The following is an 18,417-nucleotide window of genomic DNA, read 5'->3' on the forward strand; positions in this document are numbered from 1 at the left end:
TTGATGAACTATATGGCAGTAGAAATGTCCTCATCACTTCAGACTTAACAAGTTCTATACTAGATTTGAGGGCTTAGGGAAACACCAGAAAAAATGCATATTTTATAATTTATAAATGTCTGTGCAATAGATCATGTTGCCTTCAGCCTATCAGGGTATAATAAGAGCATAAATGCTACCATACTTCATTATGTCATTCATTTAAAAATATACACTAAATGACTTTAATAAACTAATGCCATATTTATTTGAGGTTCTTTGATTTTTCAGATTACAATTTTAACACATTCCCTATTTAGTTTTAGTTTTTACTCTTCATGGGTTCATTCTGGTTTTTGAACATTTCACTTTTTCTGGAAAAGCAGCTCATTAACTTTGTTCTTTAATATATCAAGCTTCCTCCTCTTTTGCACTTCTGCTTGGCTACTGCTTGAGAAACCTTTAGGTATTCCTTTTCATTTTCTTGTTAAGAGATTTGAAATCTTTTGGACCATGGAGTGATTTTAGTACTTTAAACAGAATTAAGTACATAAATATAATTTGATGGTAACTTTAAAGATCAGCAAGATTTGGTTAATACAGTTTTATTCACCATAGGCTTAAGTTATGAAGGTTTTCACACGTCAGTAACACTCAAGCAGTGTTGTGTTTTTGTTTCTGTTGTTAATATAAGACAGGGTTTTATGCAGGCAGGCGCTCTCAGGCTTGGGTTTTGGCTATGGAGAGATGAAAATGGAGCCCTCCTTCCAGACTCCAGAGGAGGGTCTCCACAGATGGTGACTTTAAAGATCAGCAAGATTCGGTGAATGCAGTTTTATTCACCCTCAACTTAAGTTATGGAGGTTTTCATGCATCAGTAACACTTAAATAGTGTTGGGTTCTTATTTCTGTTATTAATATAAGACAGGGTTTTATGCAGGCAGGCATTCTCAGGCTTGAGTGTTGGCTACAGAGAGATGAAAATGGAGCCCTCCTTCCAGACTCCAGAGCTCTAACAGACTCCAGGGGAGGGTCTCCACTGCAGCACTGTTCCCTTGGAGGATAATTCTGGTGGGTCTGTCTTGTGCGTTTTCCACTGCCCACTAGATGCCAGTAGCACCCTCCCAAAAGTGTCTAAGACATTGTTAGAGGCAAAGTTGTTCGTGGCAGACAGAGTTGCCCCCCTATTGAGAATTACTACTATAGAAAAATCTCACACGTCTTTCATTTTAAATTCTATTGAATTGATAGCTCAATTGTTAAAAATATTAAAACAGGGGTTCCAGTGTCCCTGAAAATGATCGATTGGCTTCCGTAGCTGCTGAATTGCAGTTTAGGTCCCTGAGTCGCCACTCAAGCCCCACGGAGGAACGAGACGGTGAGTATTTTAAGGTAGCTGCATTCACAACCAGCCCAATCATTTGTCTCAGTTCACCAGTTTCTATTGTTAATGCCTTTATGAGGATTCCTTAAAGATTGATTGTTTTGGTCTTTTGTAAAGGAATGAGGAATAAGAAGCAACAGAGCTTTATGAGAAGTCTTGCTGAGCACGTTGGCCTTTTAATACAGATGACTTTTTAGCTATATTAGCATTTTATATATCTACTTTTGTTGCTTTAAAAATAGTATTATTCTAGATATTTTAATCTTTGATTACTTTTGTTCATTTAAAAAATACAAAAGTGACACTGCATTTGTTGATCATATGTGGAAGTTTTATTTATAATGTAGCTCTCAGAAACCTTTGCTTGGGAACCACATTGCTGCTTCATTGGAGTAAGGCTGCAGCTCCTGAAGCCGATATCTTGAATGAAGTTCCCAAGGAATCCAGTTTTTGCACAGTATTCTCTTGTCTATTACTAGTGAAAAGACTGGTGTAGTTAAAATCCTGTAACCCCATTAACTATGCAGTTGGTGCAGTTTTTAGAATTGATTGCAGAGGTGATTTCTCACACCCACATCAAACACACTAAAAATTAATAACCAGAAAAGACAGGTGGCTTTTAACCATTGCCCTTCATTTCATTTGCTCTCAAATAAGCATAATTATTTCATAAATCTTAATTTGTATAAAAATAACTTCCTGCAGAACCAGCATATCCAAGAGGGGATTCAAGTGGGTTCACAAGAAGAAGTTGGGAACTTCGGACACTAATCAGCCAGAGTAAAGGTGAGAGAAGGCGTGTTGGAGTTAAAAATGTTCCATGTAAGGGTAGCAGTTTCAGTAAAACTCGATTTAGCTTCTGAATTATTAGACCTTCCCCATTACTGTCTGTGATCTCACACCTCTGACATCACTTTCTATCAAGTACTGTGTTTGTGTATATTTCCTATTTCTTGTAACAAACTACATGCTCCTTTGGGTCTATAATATGTTTTACTCATTTTTATATTCTTAAAGTAGTATAGCATAATTTTTTGTCCATGGTAGGAATATAATAAACATTTGTGAAATAACCATTCATAAATTAGACATTGAGGGAAAGAACTTGCTTATGAAGCAGATGATTAATGTTAATCAAAAGAACAAATAGCAGAAAAATCACTGGTCTACTATTTAATGATCTTTAAAATGCTTCCTTGTCGTTTTTTTGCCCAACAATATTGAGCGGTAGGCAAAATAGATCTTGCTCTCTCTTTATAAATGATAGTTTCTAAACAACTCAATAATTTGGCCAAGGTAGTAAATGACAGAGTGAAGACCAGAAGGCATTTCTCTCGAGTTGGAGCTCTCCATGGCGGCTTCCCTTTGAACTCTGTGTGACTGAGCAGAAAAGCGTTTGTGCCCAGAGATGTGTGGCATGATTCTGTGGAGGGAGGAGACTGAGCTGGCCCCCTGAAGAGAAGACAGGTCTGCAGCAAGCCAGGAGGAAAGGAATAGAAGGAAGCACACCAGAGGCTTCTTGACTACAGAGGAGAGCCACTGGGCCGCAGATGTCAGTGCAGGAGAAATTGGAGGGTGAGGGGCGATCAGATCAAGGACAGCGTCAGTGACCAGCTGAGTAATGAAGGCTTTGCCCAGAGGTGGTGGGCAGCCCCAAAGGCTCTTGAGCAGCTGGTGTGTTCGGGATGTGGGAAGCTGGGGGTGAGTCAGATGCTGAGATAGTATATATAGTCTGCTAGCCAGAAGTGAGGAGAAAGTGGGGAGATTGGTTAGAATGCCATTGCAGCAATTCTGTATAAATAATACAATGTTGGACCAACAAGGAATTTAAAAGAGGTAATGGCACGAAGAAATAACATTGATTGCAACTGCTGACAAGCCCGGTTACAGAGTAGGTGTGTGTCGATGGTTCGGGTTGGGGAGTCTTCCTAGGCTTGAGCCTGGTGACAGAAAGGCAATCTCTTCAGTGGCTCACCATGTAATCAGCAGTTCCCAAGGACAGCAGGTCCTTGCCATGTTTTTTCAAATCAAGTACTTTGTGGTCAAGTAAACTTGAGAACCACTTGGAATTATGTTTCTCTTGTGAGAGTTACAGTTCACATTGACATATTGAAGACCAGGGAATCTTGAGAAATTTGTTTTTAAGCCTTTCTCAGAAATATTTGACAGTGGAGCTCATGGCCTCACTGCTGTTAAAATCTTGCCCAGTGCTAGGTAGAGTTGCTGTGTTGTATATTGAGGCAAAGAAAGCAAACAAACTTGGACCCATATTTTAAAGAAATGATTGTAGTAAGAAACTATAATTGGAGCATTATAAATCTTTTTAAATTTCTCTTTTCAAATTAACCTTGCAGTCATCCCAGCCTTCAAGGATCTCTTCATCTGAGCCAGAAAACTTGGGCTGTTGGGTAGCTAACTAGGATATGGTATGAAAAGTGCTGTCTTAGAGAAGTGGGCAAACCAGTGGTTTTCAAGTTATGGGTTGTGAACCATTAGTGGGTTGTAAAATTTTAGTAGGAGTGATCAGCGTTTTTAAAAAAAGAACAGGATGAAATCAGAATCACATGTAGTAAGGGTAATGGCTCACAGAACTGTTGAATGTGTAAAAGGTATTTCTTACTATGAGTCATGATAAAACTGTGAGTTGGAGAAACAGAGATATCTCGCCTGATGGGAAAATGAGGAATAATGGCAGTAGCTAATATTTATTTTTACTGTCTTCTAGCCACTGGGCTAAATGCTTTACATGTATTATTTCATGAAATCCTCACAGTAGGTCTGTGAGATAAGTATTTTTACCTTTATTTCACAGATTAGGTTTTTAATGTATAAAGAAGTTAATTGCCTTGTCTGTTGTTAAACACCTAGAAAATGGCAAGTCCAGGATTTTTTTCCCAGGCATTTTGATTCTAGAGCCCTTTTTCTGTACTCTTCCCAGAGAAGGGGAAACTATCCCTTCTCATCAGAGATGGCTTCCTAGAAGAGGTATGGCATTTCAGGTGCTCTGTGTGAGTAGGATTCACTCAACAGACACTCGGGTATGAAGAAGATACTTTAGGCAGAGGTGTAAATGTAATGGAAGTGAAAAGTAGTTTGGGGTGTTCTGTAAGAGTCTGTTTGGCTAGTCTGAAAACACAGAAAAGACAAATTGGGTCCAAGTTCTGCAGGGGTTTGCATATTTGGTTAGTAGGTAGTGGAGAACCATGAATTAAGGGTTGTTTTCTTTTGTTTTGAGACGTCGTCTTACTGTGTCACCCAGGCTGGAGTGCAGTGGCTTGATCTTGGCTCATTGCAACCTCTACCTCCTGAGCACAAGGGCTCCTCTCACCTCAGCCTCCTGAGTAGCTGGGACTACAGGCATGCACCAGCACACCCAGCTAACTTTTGTATATTTTTGTAGAGATGGGGTTTTGCCATGTTGCCCAGGCTGGTCTTGAACTCCTGTGCTCAAGTGACCTGCTTGCCTCGCCTCCCACAGTGCTGGGATTACAAGTATGAGTTACTGCTCCAGGCCTCATGAATTAAAATTATATAGGAAAGTGTCATGATCACATTTCACGTTTTAATAATCTGGCAAACGAGCATGGAATGGAGAGAGGAGAAACTAGAGGCCTGTAGATCACTACAAGATTTTAGCCAACATTCTTGGGAAAGGAAATCGTTTTTTGTGACTAGCTTATATTTTATCTGTGTACTGTATAAGGGGTGGCAATTAGTATTCAAAAGCTACTAATGCTTGAATTAGTAGCTTTTGAAGAACGTAACTCACCTGCTGTTTATCTGAAGAGATGATACACTTTGCTGTAATGGAGTGTTAATATATATTACTCTGTTTTTATTGGTTTCTGTTTTAGGAATTGACTTGATAGCAGTGATTGGGACTAATGAGGTTTTGGTTCTCTCTGCAGATACTGCTTCTAAACTAGGACCCATAGAAACTATCCAGAAGTCAGTTCGATTGTTTGAAGAAAAGAGGTACCGAGAAATGAGGAGAAAGAATATCATTGGTCAAGTTTGTGATACGCCTAAGTCCTATGATAATGTTATGCATGTTGGCTTGAGGAAGGTGACCTTCAAGTGGCAAAGGGGAAACAAAATTGGTAAGGAAATTAAGGAACATGATGTCAAGATAGTCCCTGTTAGAAATAGCAATAGTTATACTTCTTCAGGTTAAATCCTATGTGGTTGGCCTTTTTTTCTTGTAGATATGGTAAATAAACAGTTATCTTTTTGCAGAATGGTCAGGAATTTTTTGTTTGTTTAGTTTGTAAAATGTATTCTAAGAGCAATACAAAATGAGATTTTAGAAAGAGAAAGATTTTTAAATGGTTCATTAAATTGGATCGTTTTGCTTAATAACCCTGGAAGTTGCCAGTGTAGAGGCACCAAATTTTGACCCGTTTGTTCTAGTCTCAGTGTCTTTCTCTTTCTCCACACTCACACACTCTCTATAAACACACACACACACACACACACACAGAGAGAGAGAGAGAGAGCAAATGTATGTGTGTTTTTTTCTTTTTCTTTTTTGAGACAGAGTCTCACTCTGTCGCCAGGCTGGAGTGCAGTAGCACCATCTCGGCTCACTGCAACCTCCACCTCCCGGGTTCAAGCCATTCTCCTGCCTCAGCCTCCCGAGTAATTGGGACTACAGGCGTGTGCTACCATGCTTGGCTTACTTTTCTAATTTTTGATAGACCCGGGGGTCTCACTATGTTGCGCTGGCTGGTCTTGAACTGGCTTCAACTGGTCCTCCTGCCTTGGCCTCCCAAAGCTCTAAGATTACAGGTATGAGCCACTGTGCCCAGTTTATATTCTTTTTATCTTATTCCAACAAGAACATGATTTGAAAGGAGACTAGATACAAATGAGGACAAGACAATCTTCTTTTCTAAAACTTCCCTCATTAATTAATTAATTTCCAGGTGGAACTGCTTCTTGTGAAGTAACTAGTGGTAAATGATGTAAGGGAAGAAGTCTTGCTGTGTTGCAGATCCTTCCCCCACTTAAATGTATTTGTCTGTCACACATCTAGGTCTGAAGGGGGCGAACACAGTTGTATTGATAATACGGGGCTTTGTCAGCCTGAAGAAACCTGAAATTTCCTAGAGCTCTCAAGTAGGGCAAAAAACACTGAAAACAATCAAGTACTTTATTATAAATTGGATTACTTATTCTTATCAGTCTTGTTCAGGAACATGTCCTCTTGGTTTAATGTCTCAGAAGGTATGTTAGGGGAATGTCTGCTCCCACACACCCCTGGACATGTTCCAGTGAGGTAGACAATGGCCAGGTCTAGTCCTGGATGTTTTCTTCTGCTCCCAGCCCGAGCCCAATCTCCTTGAGGGGGTGTGAGGGCTCAGAATTGTGCAGCAAGGCTGCTTATTGGTCATTTTCATGCTTCTCCTGGAATTTACCAAAGTCAGTTCTTCTCTGTTTAAAGATACTTGTAGGTAAGACATACTGAAGAGATGCCTAAGACTTTAGTTATCAAGGAACATTTAGAAAAATTTTGGATCTTGCTATAGTAAACTACAGTAAACATAATTACAGATATATAAATATACGTCCAGAATAATTGGACAGTATTATTGCAAGTTTAAGGAACATAAAGCAGCCCTTGCAGTGGCTGGAAGTGCAGCTTGTTTGCATTGTTTACAGGAGAAGGCCAGTACGGGAAGGTCTACACCTGCATCAGCGTTGACACCGGGGAGCTGATGGCCATGAAGGAGGTGAGTCCCCTGGCTCCCTGGGGCCTTTGGGCATGGCGACTAGGGTGATGGGAATTCCATGAAGACCCTGGTGGCGATTCAGTTCTTTGTGCATAGAGCCATCTGAAGCACCAGCAGTGTGACATTCAGGACCAACCAGGCAGATGCACTGGGACAGCATACACAGACACTGAAGGGGCTTGTGCTTCCAGAGAAGGGAATAAGTCCCCAATGGTTCTGACCGCACGGGTGTGAGAAGTGCCTATGAAGGCAGCAGAGCTACGAGTGATGAAGGGTTAGAGGAGAGGATTAACTGTAGTTTCTTAAGGGGGCACTTTTGGGGGAAAATATAACATTTACAGTAAGCTTCAGAAATGAGTGGCATTGAAACAGCTGGAGGTAGGGTGGGGAAGGGCCAGGAAACCTGAGGAAACAAGACTCAACTGCTTTTTGTGGAGACTTCCGGTTTGACACGGAAGGAGAGAAGGAGAAGAAGAGGGAGGCCTCCGGCGGCGGCTTGTGCTCGCTCTGGAGCCTTGTCCTTCACTACAGGGGGGTCCTCATGCCCTCGGAGCAGGGTTTCTTCCTCCTCTGTACCTGGGACCTATCTGTACTTTTAAAGACTTCACTCCAGCTTGGCTGTAAACTTCCTTTTTTCTTGATTTTTAAATTATTTTTAATTGGCAAATTATATATATTTATGGGGTGCAATAAGATGTTTCCATGTATGTGTATAATGTGTATAATTAGCTAGACTAAATCAAGCTAATTAACGTATTCATTACCTCACTTTACAGATTCGATTTCAACCTAATGACCATAAGACTATCAAGGAAACTGCAGACGAACTGAAAATATTCGAAGGCATCAAACACCCCAATCTGGTTCGGTATTTTGGTGTGGAGCTGCATAGAGTAAGCCGACCCTATTGACACTCTTTGTGTGAGGAATCAGTGAGGGCACAGAATGGAGTCCTGTTCTACATCACAGGTCTTCTCATTTCAGAGCACAGTAACTTTGCCTAATTCTCAGGAAATCTCCATGAGTTACATCATTTCTGCCTTCTCTCTGAAACTAGAGGAGTTCTTCCTAAAATGTAAGTTGTAGACTGTAGTCATTAACCTGACATCATAAAGCACTGAAACCCATCCTGCCCGTCAGAAGATTCTTCTAAAACGCCCCTTACACCACTTCTTGTGACCTTTTTTTCCCCATTTTTTTTGCTGAACCACTGTCGAGTACACTGTTAAGTAATACTGGTTTTTCTCTCGTATGTATTTAGGGAGCCATTGTGAAATGAGAGAAAATTAAAACCTCAAATTGATTTTCCCCCTCGTGTTTAGAAATAAACACGCTGAGGGAAAGAACATCGCCTGGAGCATCATGGCATAGAGCATGAGCTTCCAGGGGGAGTTGGAAATTGATCATTTTTAATGTTTTTACAAATTATGTTTAAAAAGGATGTGTTTCAGTACTTGATAATGTATTTGTAGGGACATTACATTACCTGTTGGTCCCTGTCTGAGATTATATAGCAGACTTAACTTCAGAGGACGATAGAAATTTATCCCCTGTGATTTGGAGATGTTCTTATCCCCAAGAGCTGTATAATTCCAGACAGAGGAAGCAGGCAGACACCTCTAGAGAGGACTTAGAAGCGACTGTCGTGAGACACATTCAGTACTCAGGATGGCAAGTGTAGTATACCATTAGAAAGAAGATTCCTTTGGGGTGTAGCCTATGAAGTTTTCCAGATTTTTCACTGGTGTACACGTAAGGAAAACCGTCAACACAGAGCTGCCATGTATTCCTCCCACAGGAAGAAATGTACATCTTCATGGAGTACTGTGACGAGGGAACGTTAGAGGAGGTGTCAAGGCTGGGACTTCAGGAGCATGTGATTAGGCTGTATTCAAAGCAGATCACCATTGCAATCAATGTCCTCCATGATCATGGCATAGTCCACCGTGACATTAAAGGTAATCCCACGCCCGCCTGGCTGCTGTGTGCCAGAACCACTGGTACCCAGCACGTGGGAGGTGCTCTGAACACACTCGTCCCATTCCCACATATGATTTCTCTAGGTGGAAATACCTTTCGTTTAAATACGCCTCTGTAAGGATCCTGTATTCAGAAACAAGATAGAACCCATGTCTCTACTCAAGAGTCTGCTCTTTCTGTTCAACACTGCTTTTAGAGAAATCTGTTTTCCCAAAATGAAGTTTGCTATTTTTATAGCCTGACTTGGCATAGCCCATATACTTACCAGACATTCGTGATCAAAGCAACCTTTTTTACTCTCGTGTCAGGATTCTTGTCTATTTATATATGAACATCCTGAATATGTAAAGCAACAGTAAATCAGATCAGAAATCCACATATAAATATGAGGCTCTGTTTTTGAGACAAGAATGAGGTTTACCTAAACCTTGAAATTGAGTTCTGCTGAAGGTTAATTTGGCCACATTGATGGATTAAAAGTGCTTTTCTCATAACACAAGGGGAGTAGCTGCGCTTCTGTCTCAGAACGGTCATAATGATCATACCAGGGCCCCCACTGTAGGGGGCTGTTTTGGATTACACCAGTCTGCTTTGGCTTGGGTGTAAGAATTGTTCGTGCTCTATAATGTGGCTTACCCTGAGTCACCCAGCATATGCCAGTCTCATTGGCTGCCTGCCTGTCCACTGTCTTGCTTTGGTGTCTGGGATCATTCTGGCACTGGCTTAACTGGCTCTTTATGAGTCCATAGCATTGCCCATTTCTAGTCCTGCTGCGACAGACACCATCCTCAGTCTCTGTCCACTGTCACAAAATGGTGTCTTCCTGTTTTATTCCATGGCAGGAAGAGACTCCCTCAGAGTCGGAACCAAGTCAGCTCACTGGTGCCCTTATCAAATGCTTTGTAGCTCAGCATGGCTGAGAAGGTACAGATGTAGAATTGTCCAAGAAGATCAAGCCGCACTACATAGTCCATTGTGGGGAGCATCAGCTCTGGGAAGCACTGAGTTAGGAGGATTCGCTGTTGACCTCAGCTCATCAGATGGCTGCTTGTCTAACTCGATTGGCTCTGTGTTGTTGGTTTTCGAAGAAGGTATCACAGGACACGATGCCAGAGATGTGTGACTTAGTTGGAGCAATAATATCTTGTGGTCTAGAGCAAAAGGCCAAGCTGTCCTGAGAGAGGAACAATATCCCCAAATTCTAACTAGACTGCAAGTTAAGCATATATATTCCTTGTAAGACTATTTGAAAATTGCAGAACAGTTTCCAGTGACAGTCATAGAATTCCAAAGGCCTCAGCAAGGACTCTGCAGAACTGCAGTATGTGTGCAGTTCTCGTCTACATGTCGCTTCCTGTTACAGACACTGCTGAGTGTGTTCATCTGTAATTTTCCAGATTGCCACCATAAGCATTTGTGTTCTGTATGTGATTTCTTTGTAAGTATCTCTGTGGGTTATTGGTGTTAGAATTTAGGTATGTATTTCAGTTCAGAATGTATTGGTCAAGGCTACCTGCACTGGTGTTAGCATTTTGTGGATTTGTATTAACATTTTTGATGAATAAGGCTTACAGATCTTTCTGTGATTATGCTTTCTAAGTCAGGTTTCCTAAGCCTTTCTATTGTTTAGTTTGTGAATGACATTCCTGGTAGTTTAGATTACCATGTAACCTTCAAAAGGCCCACATTGTGTTTTAGAGGCTGCTTCACAACTGCTTATTTCTTTTTAGGTGCCAATATCTTCCTTACCTCATCTGGATTAATCAAACTGGGAGATTTTGGATGCTCGGTAAAGCTCAAGAACAATGCCCAGACCATGCCTGGTGAAGTGAACAGCACCCTGGGGACAGCAGGTGAGACCAGTTTTGTTGGTCTTTGCACTCTGACTTCATGCAGAATGCTTGGGACATGCATGTTCCCTTCACCTTTCTTTGTCAGTAGGATGGGAGAGCAGGTAAAGGTTTTCAGTCGTGAGAAGGACTGCTTCCTCACACACTTGGGCTCCCACCCAAGAGCAGCTATTGGATTGGTAAATTAAATGACTGCTTGTGGATGACAGGAGAGAGGAAAGCCTCTTTTTCTTACCACAACAACTCTTTTGTTGTTTGCATTGTTTTTCTTAAAACTACTATAATGGCCAGGCACGATGGCTCATACCTGTAATCCCAGCACTTTGGGAGGCTAAGGCGGCTGATCATATGGTCAAGACTTCGAGACCAGCCTGACCAACATGGTGAAACTCTGCCTCTACTGAAAATACAAAATTAGCCAGGCATGGTGGTGCACACCTGTAATCCTAGCTGCTCAGGAGGCTGAGGCAGGAGAATCACTTAAACCCAGGAGGCAGAGGCTGCAGTGAGCCAAGATGGTGCTACTGCACTCCACCCTGGGCGATAGAGCAAGACACCATCTTAAAAAAACAAACAAAAAAACTATTATAGTCTAAACAGTACTATGGTTAAATGGTAGTTACTTGTTTTGATCACGAAATTTTGCCTCCTCCTTTGCAGGTTAGATTTTACATTTTCATTGTGAATACAATTAATTTGGAAATGTGTACATTCAAAAATACTTTTAAAAGAGAATTTGTGTCCCCTAAAAAGTTTGTTCAACAAGTAGATTTGAACTGTAAGTTTTTGATATTTACTGTTACTTAATGCAGAAAAATAATATTGTACAATATTAATTTATTGCTTGGCTCTATTAAAACATGGTGATGGCTGGGCACGGTGGCTCACGCCTGTAATCCCAGCACTTTGGGAGGCCGAGGCAGATGGATCACGAGGTCAAGAGATTGAGACCATCCTGGTCAACAAGGTGAAACCCTGTCTCTACTAAAAATACAAAAAATTAGCTGGGCATGGTGGCACGTGCCTGTAGTCCCAGCTACTTGGGAGGCTGAGGCAGGAGAATTGCCCGATCCCAGGAGGCAGAGGTTGCGGTGAGCCAAGATCGCGCCATTGCACTCCAGCCTGGGTAACAAGAGCAAAACTCCGTCTCCCAAAAAAAAAAAAAAAAAAAAAAAAAACCATGGTGATGTGTTTGTAACCTGTTACTGTCACCCTATCTGTGACTTTTAAAGCATACATGGCACCTGAAGTCATCACTCGCGCCAAAGGAGAAGGCCATGGGCGTGCAGCCGACATCTGGAGTCTGGGGTGTGTTGTCATAGAAATGGTGACTGGCAAGGTAAGCAGAGCCCCCACACCTGGCGGAGGAACTTCAGAAGGGCACTGTGCATTAACAGAACAGTAATTATGGATTGATTATTCATTACAAATACTGCGGACACATTTTCTGCTAAATAGCGAACATTATTAGAGACAAAAATCTGACCCATTGAAAGATACAGTAATATTAAGACAAATGACTGACAAGGAAACAAGTATTTGTAAGATATATGCCATAGAGAACTCTTATGAGTGAATCGAAGAAGCATAAACCTCTAATTAATAAACACAAGGAAGCAAGCAGTTACGAAAAGAAATGTCCTCACAAAAAAACCTCACGTGAATGTTTACAGCAGCTTTATTCGTAATCGCCAAAACTTGGAAGCAACCAACATGTTCTTCAATAGTTAAGCGAATAAACAAACTGTGTTGCATTCATACAAAGGAGTTTTACTGAGTGATAAAAGGAAACATGCTATTGAGCCACAAAAAGACATGGAGGAACCTTAAATGCATGTGGCTAAGTGATGAAAGATGCCAGTCTAAAAAGCCTGCACACTGAGCCATTCCGTCTACGTGACATTTGGGAAGAGGCAAAACCACAGGGACAGTACAAAGACGAGTGCCTGCCAGGGACTCAGGGAACAGAGAGATGAACAGGTGGAGTACAAGGAATTTTTAGAGGAGTAAACCCACTCTGTAGGACACAGTGATGATAGATAGATGTCAGTAGGTCTATGTTCAAACCTATAGAATATGCCACAGAGTGAACTTTGATATAAACTATGGACTTCAGTAGTTTACAACAATGCATTGACATTAGCTCATCAGTTGTAAAAAAAAAAAAAAGGAGCACACTAAACTGTGAGACAGGGAGGGGAATATGGGAACTCTCTGTACTTTCCAGTTAATTTTTCTTTAAACTCAAAACTGCTCTAAAAGGATTGTCTATTAACAAAAGAAAACTTGAGAAGATGACAGCCTCGTTAATCAGAATTATATATTTTAAAGTGAAATCTTTTTTACTTAACATATGAGTGACTTTTCTTTGTGTGACTTAGTCTCACTTTGTTGCCCAAGCTGGAGTGCAGTAGAATGATCACAGCTCACTGCAACCTCTGCCTCCCGAATTCAAGCAATTCTCCTGCCTCAGCCTTCTAAGTAGCTGGGACTACCGGCACCTGCCACTATGCCCAGTTCATGTTTGTGTTTTTATTAGAGACCAGGTTTCACTATATTGGCCAGGCTGGTCTTGAACTCCTGACCTCATGATCTGCCTGCCTTGGCCTCCCAGAGTGCTGAGTGACATTTTTAAAGATTGAGAATACTCACTTTTTAGAAAGTACGTAAAGAAATAGACGTGTTGGTGGCGCGTGCCCTTGATCCCAGCTACTCAGGAGGCTGAGGCAGGATAATTGCCTGAACCCAGGAGACGGAGGTTGCGGTGAGCCGAGATCGCGCCATTGCACTCCAGCCTGGGTAACAAGAGCGAAACTCCGTCTCAAAAAAAGAAATAGACATGTTGTGAACAGTTATTCCATGTGGTGGAGTTGCTCTGAAGATGTTTCCAATCTGTATCAAAATTTTACATGTGCATAGCACTTAAACCAGGAAGTTTTCTGCTTCTGAAAAATGTATCTTATGATGATAATACTAATGAGCAATTATACAAATGTGTAAAGACACGCATGTATTGCATATGTGTAGCTTACTCTACACATACACAGTTATAGCAAAAAAGTTAAGAGACCTTCATTTCTAAGTTAAAAGTTATTAATAGGAAATCAGTTAATTATTATATAGCTATACCTTGGAGTTGCTGAAAGAGATCAGCCATATAAGTGCTCACTAAATATTAGCCAACATTATTTCTGTTAGCATTGAAATAGGAAGGTGGTTGTGATATCTGTGTTATTCCAGTCAGGCCATACATAAAAGAACAAGTTCTCATTGGCAGTAACAAAAAAATAGTATATAAATTAGAATGCCGTACACAGTTCCTTCCCCTGTGAATCTCATTTTTCATAGAATCATAATGAAATAAGCTTTGCACTAATGGAATTTTTATTTTTCAATAAGGTAGTCTATTAACTATTCCCTGTAAGAGAATTGGATTTTATAGACATTTTTATATCACTTTATGTATTATATTTTTAGTTGTATGATGACGGCTTCTAGATAATGTTGGACTAAATAGCGCACCCCAAATGGAGTAGGCAAACAATGCTGGCCACCTGTTTATAAAGTTTTATTGGAAGAGTCGTGTTCGTTCACTTATATGTTGTCCATAGCTGCAACCAGGCTGCCACAAGAGAGTTGAATAGTTGTTAGAGATCATATGGGCTGTAAACCTAAAATATTGTTTGGCCCTTTCAGTAAAAGTTTGCTGTCCCCTGATATATATTAATTATGAGATACTTAAAAAGAGACTGAGCATTTGCATTGTTTGTGGCTATATAATATTAAAGTCTGATTTTTAAAAACATCTTTTTTAGAGGCCTTGGCATGAGTATGAGCACAACTTTCAAATTATGTATAAAGTGGGGATGGGACATAAGCCACCAATCCCTGAAAGATTAAGCCCTGAAGGAAAGGACTTCCTTTCTCACTGCCTTGAAAGTGACCCAAAGATGAGATGGACCGCCAGCCAGCTCCTCGACCATTCGTTTGTCAAGGTTTGGCAGATTGCTGGATAGTCTTTTTCATGTCTAAGTATTTCAGTTCTGTTTTGCATCTAGACGTTAATGAAATTTTGAAACTTTAAAGTACCCATATCTGAAGTGGTAAGGAACTAAGTGTATTATTATGCCAGGAATTTTTGTATGTGTTTTTTCATTTGGAAAATGTTCGTTGAGGTTCTTCTACTTGATCTATTTTGATGGTGCATTTGAGGTACACTAGAGATGGTAAAGTGGAATTTTAAGTGGGACTGGATGAAAGAGTTTCCACTCTTGAAAGTGTATAGTCTACTTGAGGAGTCAAGAGAGTAACGACTGATCATTAAGAGCTGTGATAATGGTATGTAAGGTTACTCAGAAGAGGAATTTCATTAAGTCAGCCAATCTCAGTTCCTTTTTCTCTAGAATGAGGTACCTTAGTTCTTTGAGAGGCATGGCCAGGTCAGGAGTCGGGGAGGGGCGTGGAAGACAAAGTGAAGAGGCTTGGAAAGGCTCACCCTTCAGGGAGGGTGGGGTGGTCATGGAGCCGTGTATAGGTAGATCCTGATGAACACAGGACATAGAGAAGGGCAGGAAGATAAGGCTGGAACGGTAAGCAGGAACAACATGAAGGCATTTCCATTTATTGTAAACATAAATGATGACGTAGTGTTTTAGAAAGATCAGTCTAGAGTCAAGAGCATTGAGAAGTTTCTGATACAGCCAAGGGGTTGGGAGAGGGCGGTCTGGGTGAGTGATCAGCAGCGTTTAGGGGAGTGCCGTGACTGACCAGTGATTGGATATGAAAGGTGAGTGAGGGGAGGAGTCTAGGGTGGCTCCCAGGTTTCTGGTTTGTGTCACCAGGTCATAGACTCCATTTGCCAGAGTAGAGAAAGAAGCAGCTGGGTGAGGGGTGGGTCAGGAGATGGTGGGTGCTCTTTGGTGGATGAAGCTTGGGGTATGTTTGGAACATCTGCTAGGAGGTTTCAGATGGGCGTTTTCATATGTGGGGCTGGCACTTGAGGGATTTGGGGTAAGGCACAGGTGTGGGAGACAGAAATATTGCTGGGAGGGTCCACAGAGGAGAAGTAGGTGAGATTAGAGGCCTGGAGAAAAGAGCCTCGCAGGGGCCCAGCAGGAGAGCTCCTGGTAAAGGAAAGGAAGGTGTGGAAGAGTGGGGTCATTTCTTCTTGTTAAGGGGGAGGAAGGGGCAAGCAGCTGGATCAGCTACGGAGGTGTTAGGGATTTGCAATTAAATAACGATTGATGTCTTAGTTATAAAAAGCATAACAATTTACATTGACCTGAGAATGCACATACTCAATTTTTGAAAATTCTTTCAATAGTCAATTCCCGGCTTAACTTAAGAGCAGTAACTTACCACTGCCATTGCTCATTACATTTCTTAAGCCTCTCCCTCTATGCCCAGCACAGTGCTGGGAGCATCAGGATGAGTGGATGGGGCCTTCCCTGTAAGGCTCGCACTGCGCTTATGCATGAGTGCACACCTGCCTCTGCAAGGGCTCAGCTCTCTCCTGCTTCCTCACAGGTTTGCACAGATGAAGAATGAAGCCTAGTAGAATATGGACTTGGAAAATTCTGTTAATCACTACTGTATGTAATATTTACATAAAGACTGTGCTGAGAAGCAGTATAAGCCTTTTTAACCTTCCAAGACTGAAGACTGCACAGGTGACAAGCGTCACTTCTCCTGCTGCTCCTGTTTGTCTGACGTGGCAAAAGGCCCTCCGGAGGGCTGGTGGCCACGAGGTTAAAGAAGCTGCATGTTAAGTGCCATTACTACTGTACACGGACCATTGCCTCTGTCTCCTCCGTGTCTCGCACGACTGAGAACCATGACATCAGCGTAGTGTTTTGACCTTTCTAGGTTCAAAAGAAGTTGTAGTGTTATCAGGCGTCCTATACCTTGTTTTTAATTTCCTGTTTGTCGAGTGCACTGACTGTGAAGCCTTACCTTTGTTGTTGTTGTTGTTGTTGTTGGCAAGCTGCAGGTTTGTAATGCAAAAGGCTGATTAATGAAATTTAAGAAAAGGGTTCTTTTTTCAATAAATGGTTTATTTTAGGAAAGCTCAGTTATATTGTCTTTTAATGGTTAACAGCTTATGAGCCAACCAGTATGATACAGAAGTCTGTCATGTTCACTTCTGTTCCTCAAAAGGAGGAGCACAGTCGTGTGCTGAAGATGGCCACCGGGTTCGGCGTCCCTTTAGGATCTAGGATCGCCCCGCTGAAAAGCAAAGGAAATAAATGAAGCAACACTAATGACGTAAGGTGGTTCTTTTCAGTTATTTTATATTAACCAGCAAATTATAACAGATAAAAGTTTAGGCCTTGTTATCACATGTTGGGAGTTTTTATTTTTAAACCAAGATGTATAGCTAGGTGCTAGGTCAGTGTAAATACTGCTGAATGAGCTGATGAGAAAGCATCCTTTTCAGAAGGTAAATATTTCATCAGTTAGCTGTCTAAAATAGCCCAAATTATACATCGTTGATGGTGTTCTTTGATTTTTTTGTAGGGGGGGGCTATTAAATTTTTGTTAAAAGATTGACCATAAAGCTTCCTGAAATCTTTCTGGAAGATCACTGACTCTCACTTCTTACACATAGCCACTGACCTTGGGCAAGTAATTTCTCAAGCAGGTTTTGTATTCTTCTTCCTTCGGAAGAGTAAATCCCTTCAGCCAAGAAGTTAATGTCCAGAGAATGTTGGTATCACAAAAGGATTTATACAGCCACTTCGCATTTTAAGATTTTTTTAAAATACAGCTTTCAGAGTTATATTTAACATAATATTTGAAGGGTACAATTCAGTAACGTTTATATAGTTATATGGTTCTACAGTCATCATCACAGTCCAATTTTAGAACATTCCCATCACCCCAAAAGAAATCTCAGGGCCATTTACAGTCACTCCCCATTCTCACCCCCAGCCTTAGGTAACCACTAAATGATTTCTTGTCTCTATACATTTTCCTATTCTGGACAATTCATATAAATAGAGTTTTATAATATGTGGTCTTTTGTATCTGGCTTCTTTCACTTAGCATATTTCTGAGATTGATCCATGTTGTCGCATGTGTCAGTATGTCATTCTGTCTTATTACTGAGACTGTTCAGACTGTCACGTTTGATTCATTTACTAGTTGATTGGGTTGTGTCCACTTTTTGTTATGCTGTTCTGGACCTTCCCATACAAGTCTTTGTACAGAAATGTTTTCCTTTCTCTTGGGAGTAGAATTTGCTGGGTCATATGGTAAATGCATGTTTAACATTTTCAGAAACTTGAAAACTGTTTTCCAAAGTGGTACACCATCTTATATCCCCACTAGCAATGTGTGAGGGTTCCAGCTTCTCCATACCCTCCCCAATACTTGTAATTGTGCTTTTTTTGATAATGTCAATTCTAGTTAACATGAAGAGTTATCCTGTTTTGATTCACATTTCCCTAATGTTAGTGAACATTTTTGTCATGTGCTTGTTGACCATTTGGAT

The 18,417-nt window shown here is 41.0% G+C and overlaps 1 protein-coding gene across 8 annotated transcripts in view; it reads left to right on the forward strand.

Annotated features, from left to right (window-relative positions):
• Nucleotides 1-16,990, forward strand: part of MAP3K4 (mitogen-activated protein kinase kinase kinase 4) — a 128,863-nt gene extending 111,873 nt beyond the window's left edge. For 4 of the 8 annotated variants that reach the window (XR_013534662.1, XR_013534664.1, XR_013534663.1 and 1 more), the window contains 11 exons: nucleotides 1,257-1,357; nucleotides 2,069-2,149; nucleotides 5,272-5,463; nucleotides 7,025-7,095; nucleotides 7,872-7,988; nucleotides 8,080-8,170; nucleotides 8,894-9,053; nucleotides 10,806-10,928; nucleotides 12,158-12,264; nucleotides 14,741-14,920; nucleotides 16,452-16,990. Coding sequence is in view for 4 of the 8 variants with exons in the window: in XM_008995341.5 (XP_008993589.2) it covers nucleotides 1,257-1,357; nucleotides 2,069-2,149; nucleotides 5,272-5,463; nucleotides 7,025-7,095; nucleotides 7,872-7,988; nucleotides 8,894-9,053; nucleotides 10,806-10,928; nucleotides 12,158-12,264; nucleotides 14,741-14,920; nucleotides 16,452-16,472 (1,153 nt within the window). In the remaining 4 variants the exon portion in view is untranslated. The remainder of the gene's footprint in view (nucleotides 1-1,256; nucleotides 1,358-2,068; nucleotides 2,150-5,271; nucleotides 5,464-7,024; nucleotides 7,096-7,871; nucleotides 7,989-8,079; nucleotides 8,171-8,893; nucleotides 9,054-10,805; nucleotides 10,929-12,157; nucleotides 12,265-14,740; nucleotides 14,921-16,451) is intronic. The other 4 variants (XM_008995341.5, XM_002747166.7, XM_008995342.5 and 1 more) reach the window with 1 other exon arrangement.
• The last annotated feature ends 1,427 nt before the right edge of the window (nucleotides 16,991-18,417 follow it).

Source organism: Callithrix jacchus, chromosome 4 (assembly GCF_049354715.1).
Source record: "Callithrix jacchus isolate 240 chromosome 4, calJac240_pri, whole genome shotgun sequence".
Taxonomy (NCBI): domain Eukaryota; kingdom Metazoa; phylum Chordata; class Mammalia; order Primates; family Cebidae; genus Callithrix; species Callithrix jacchus.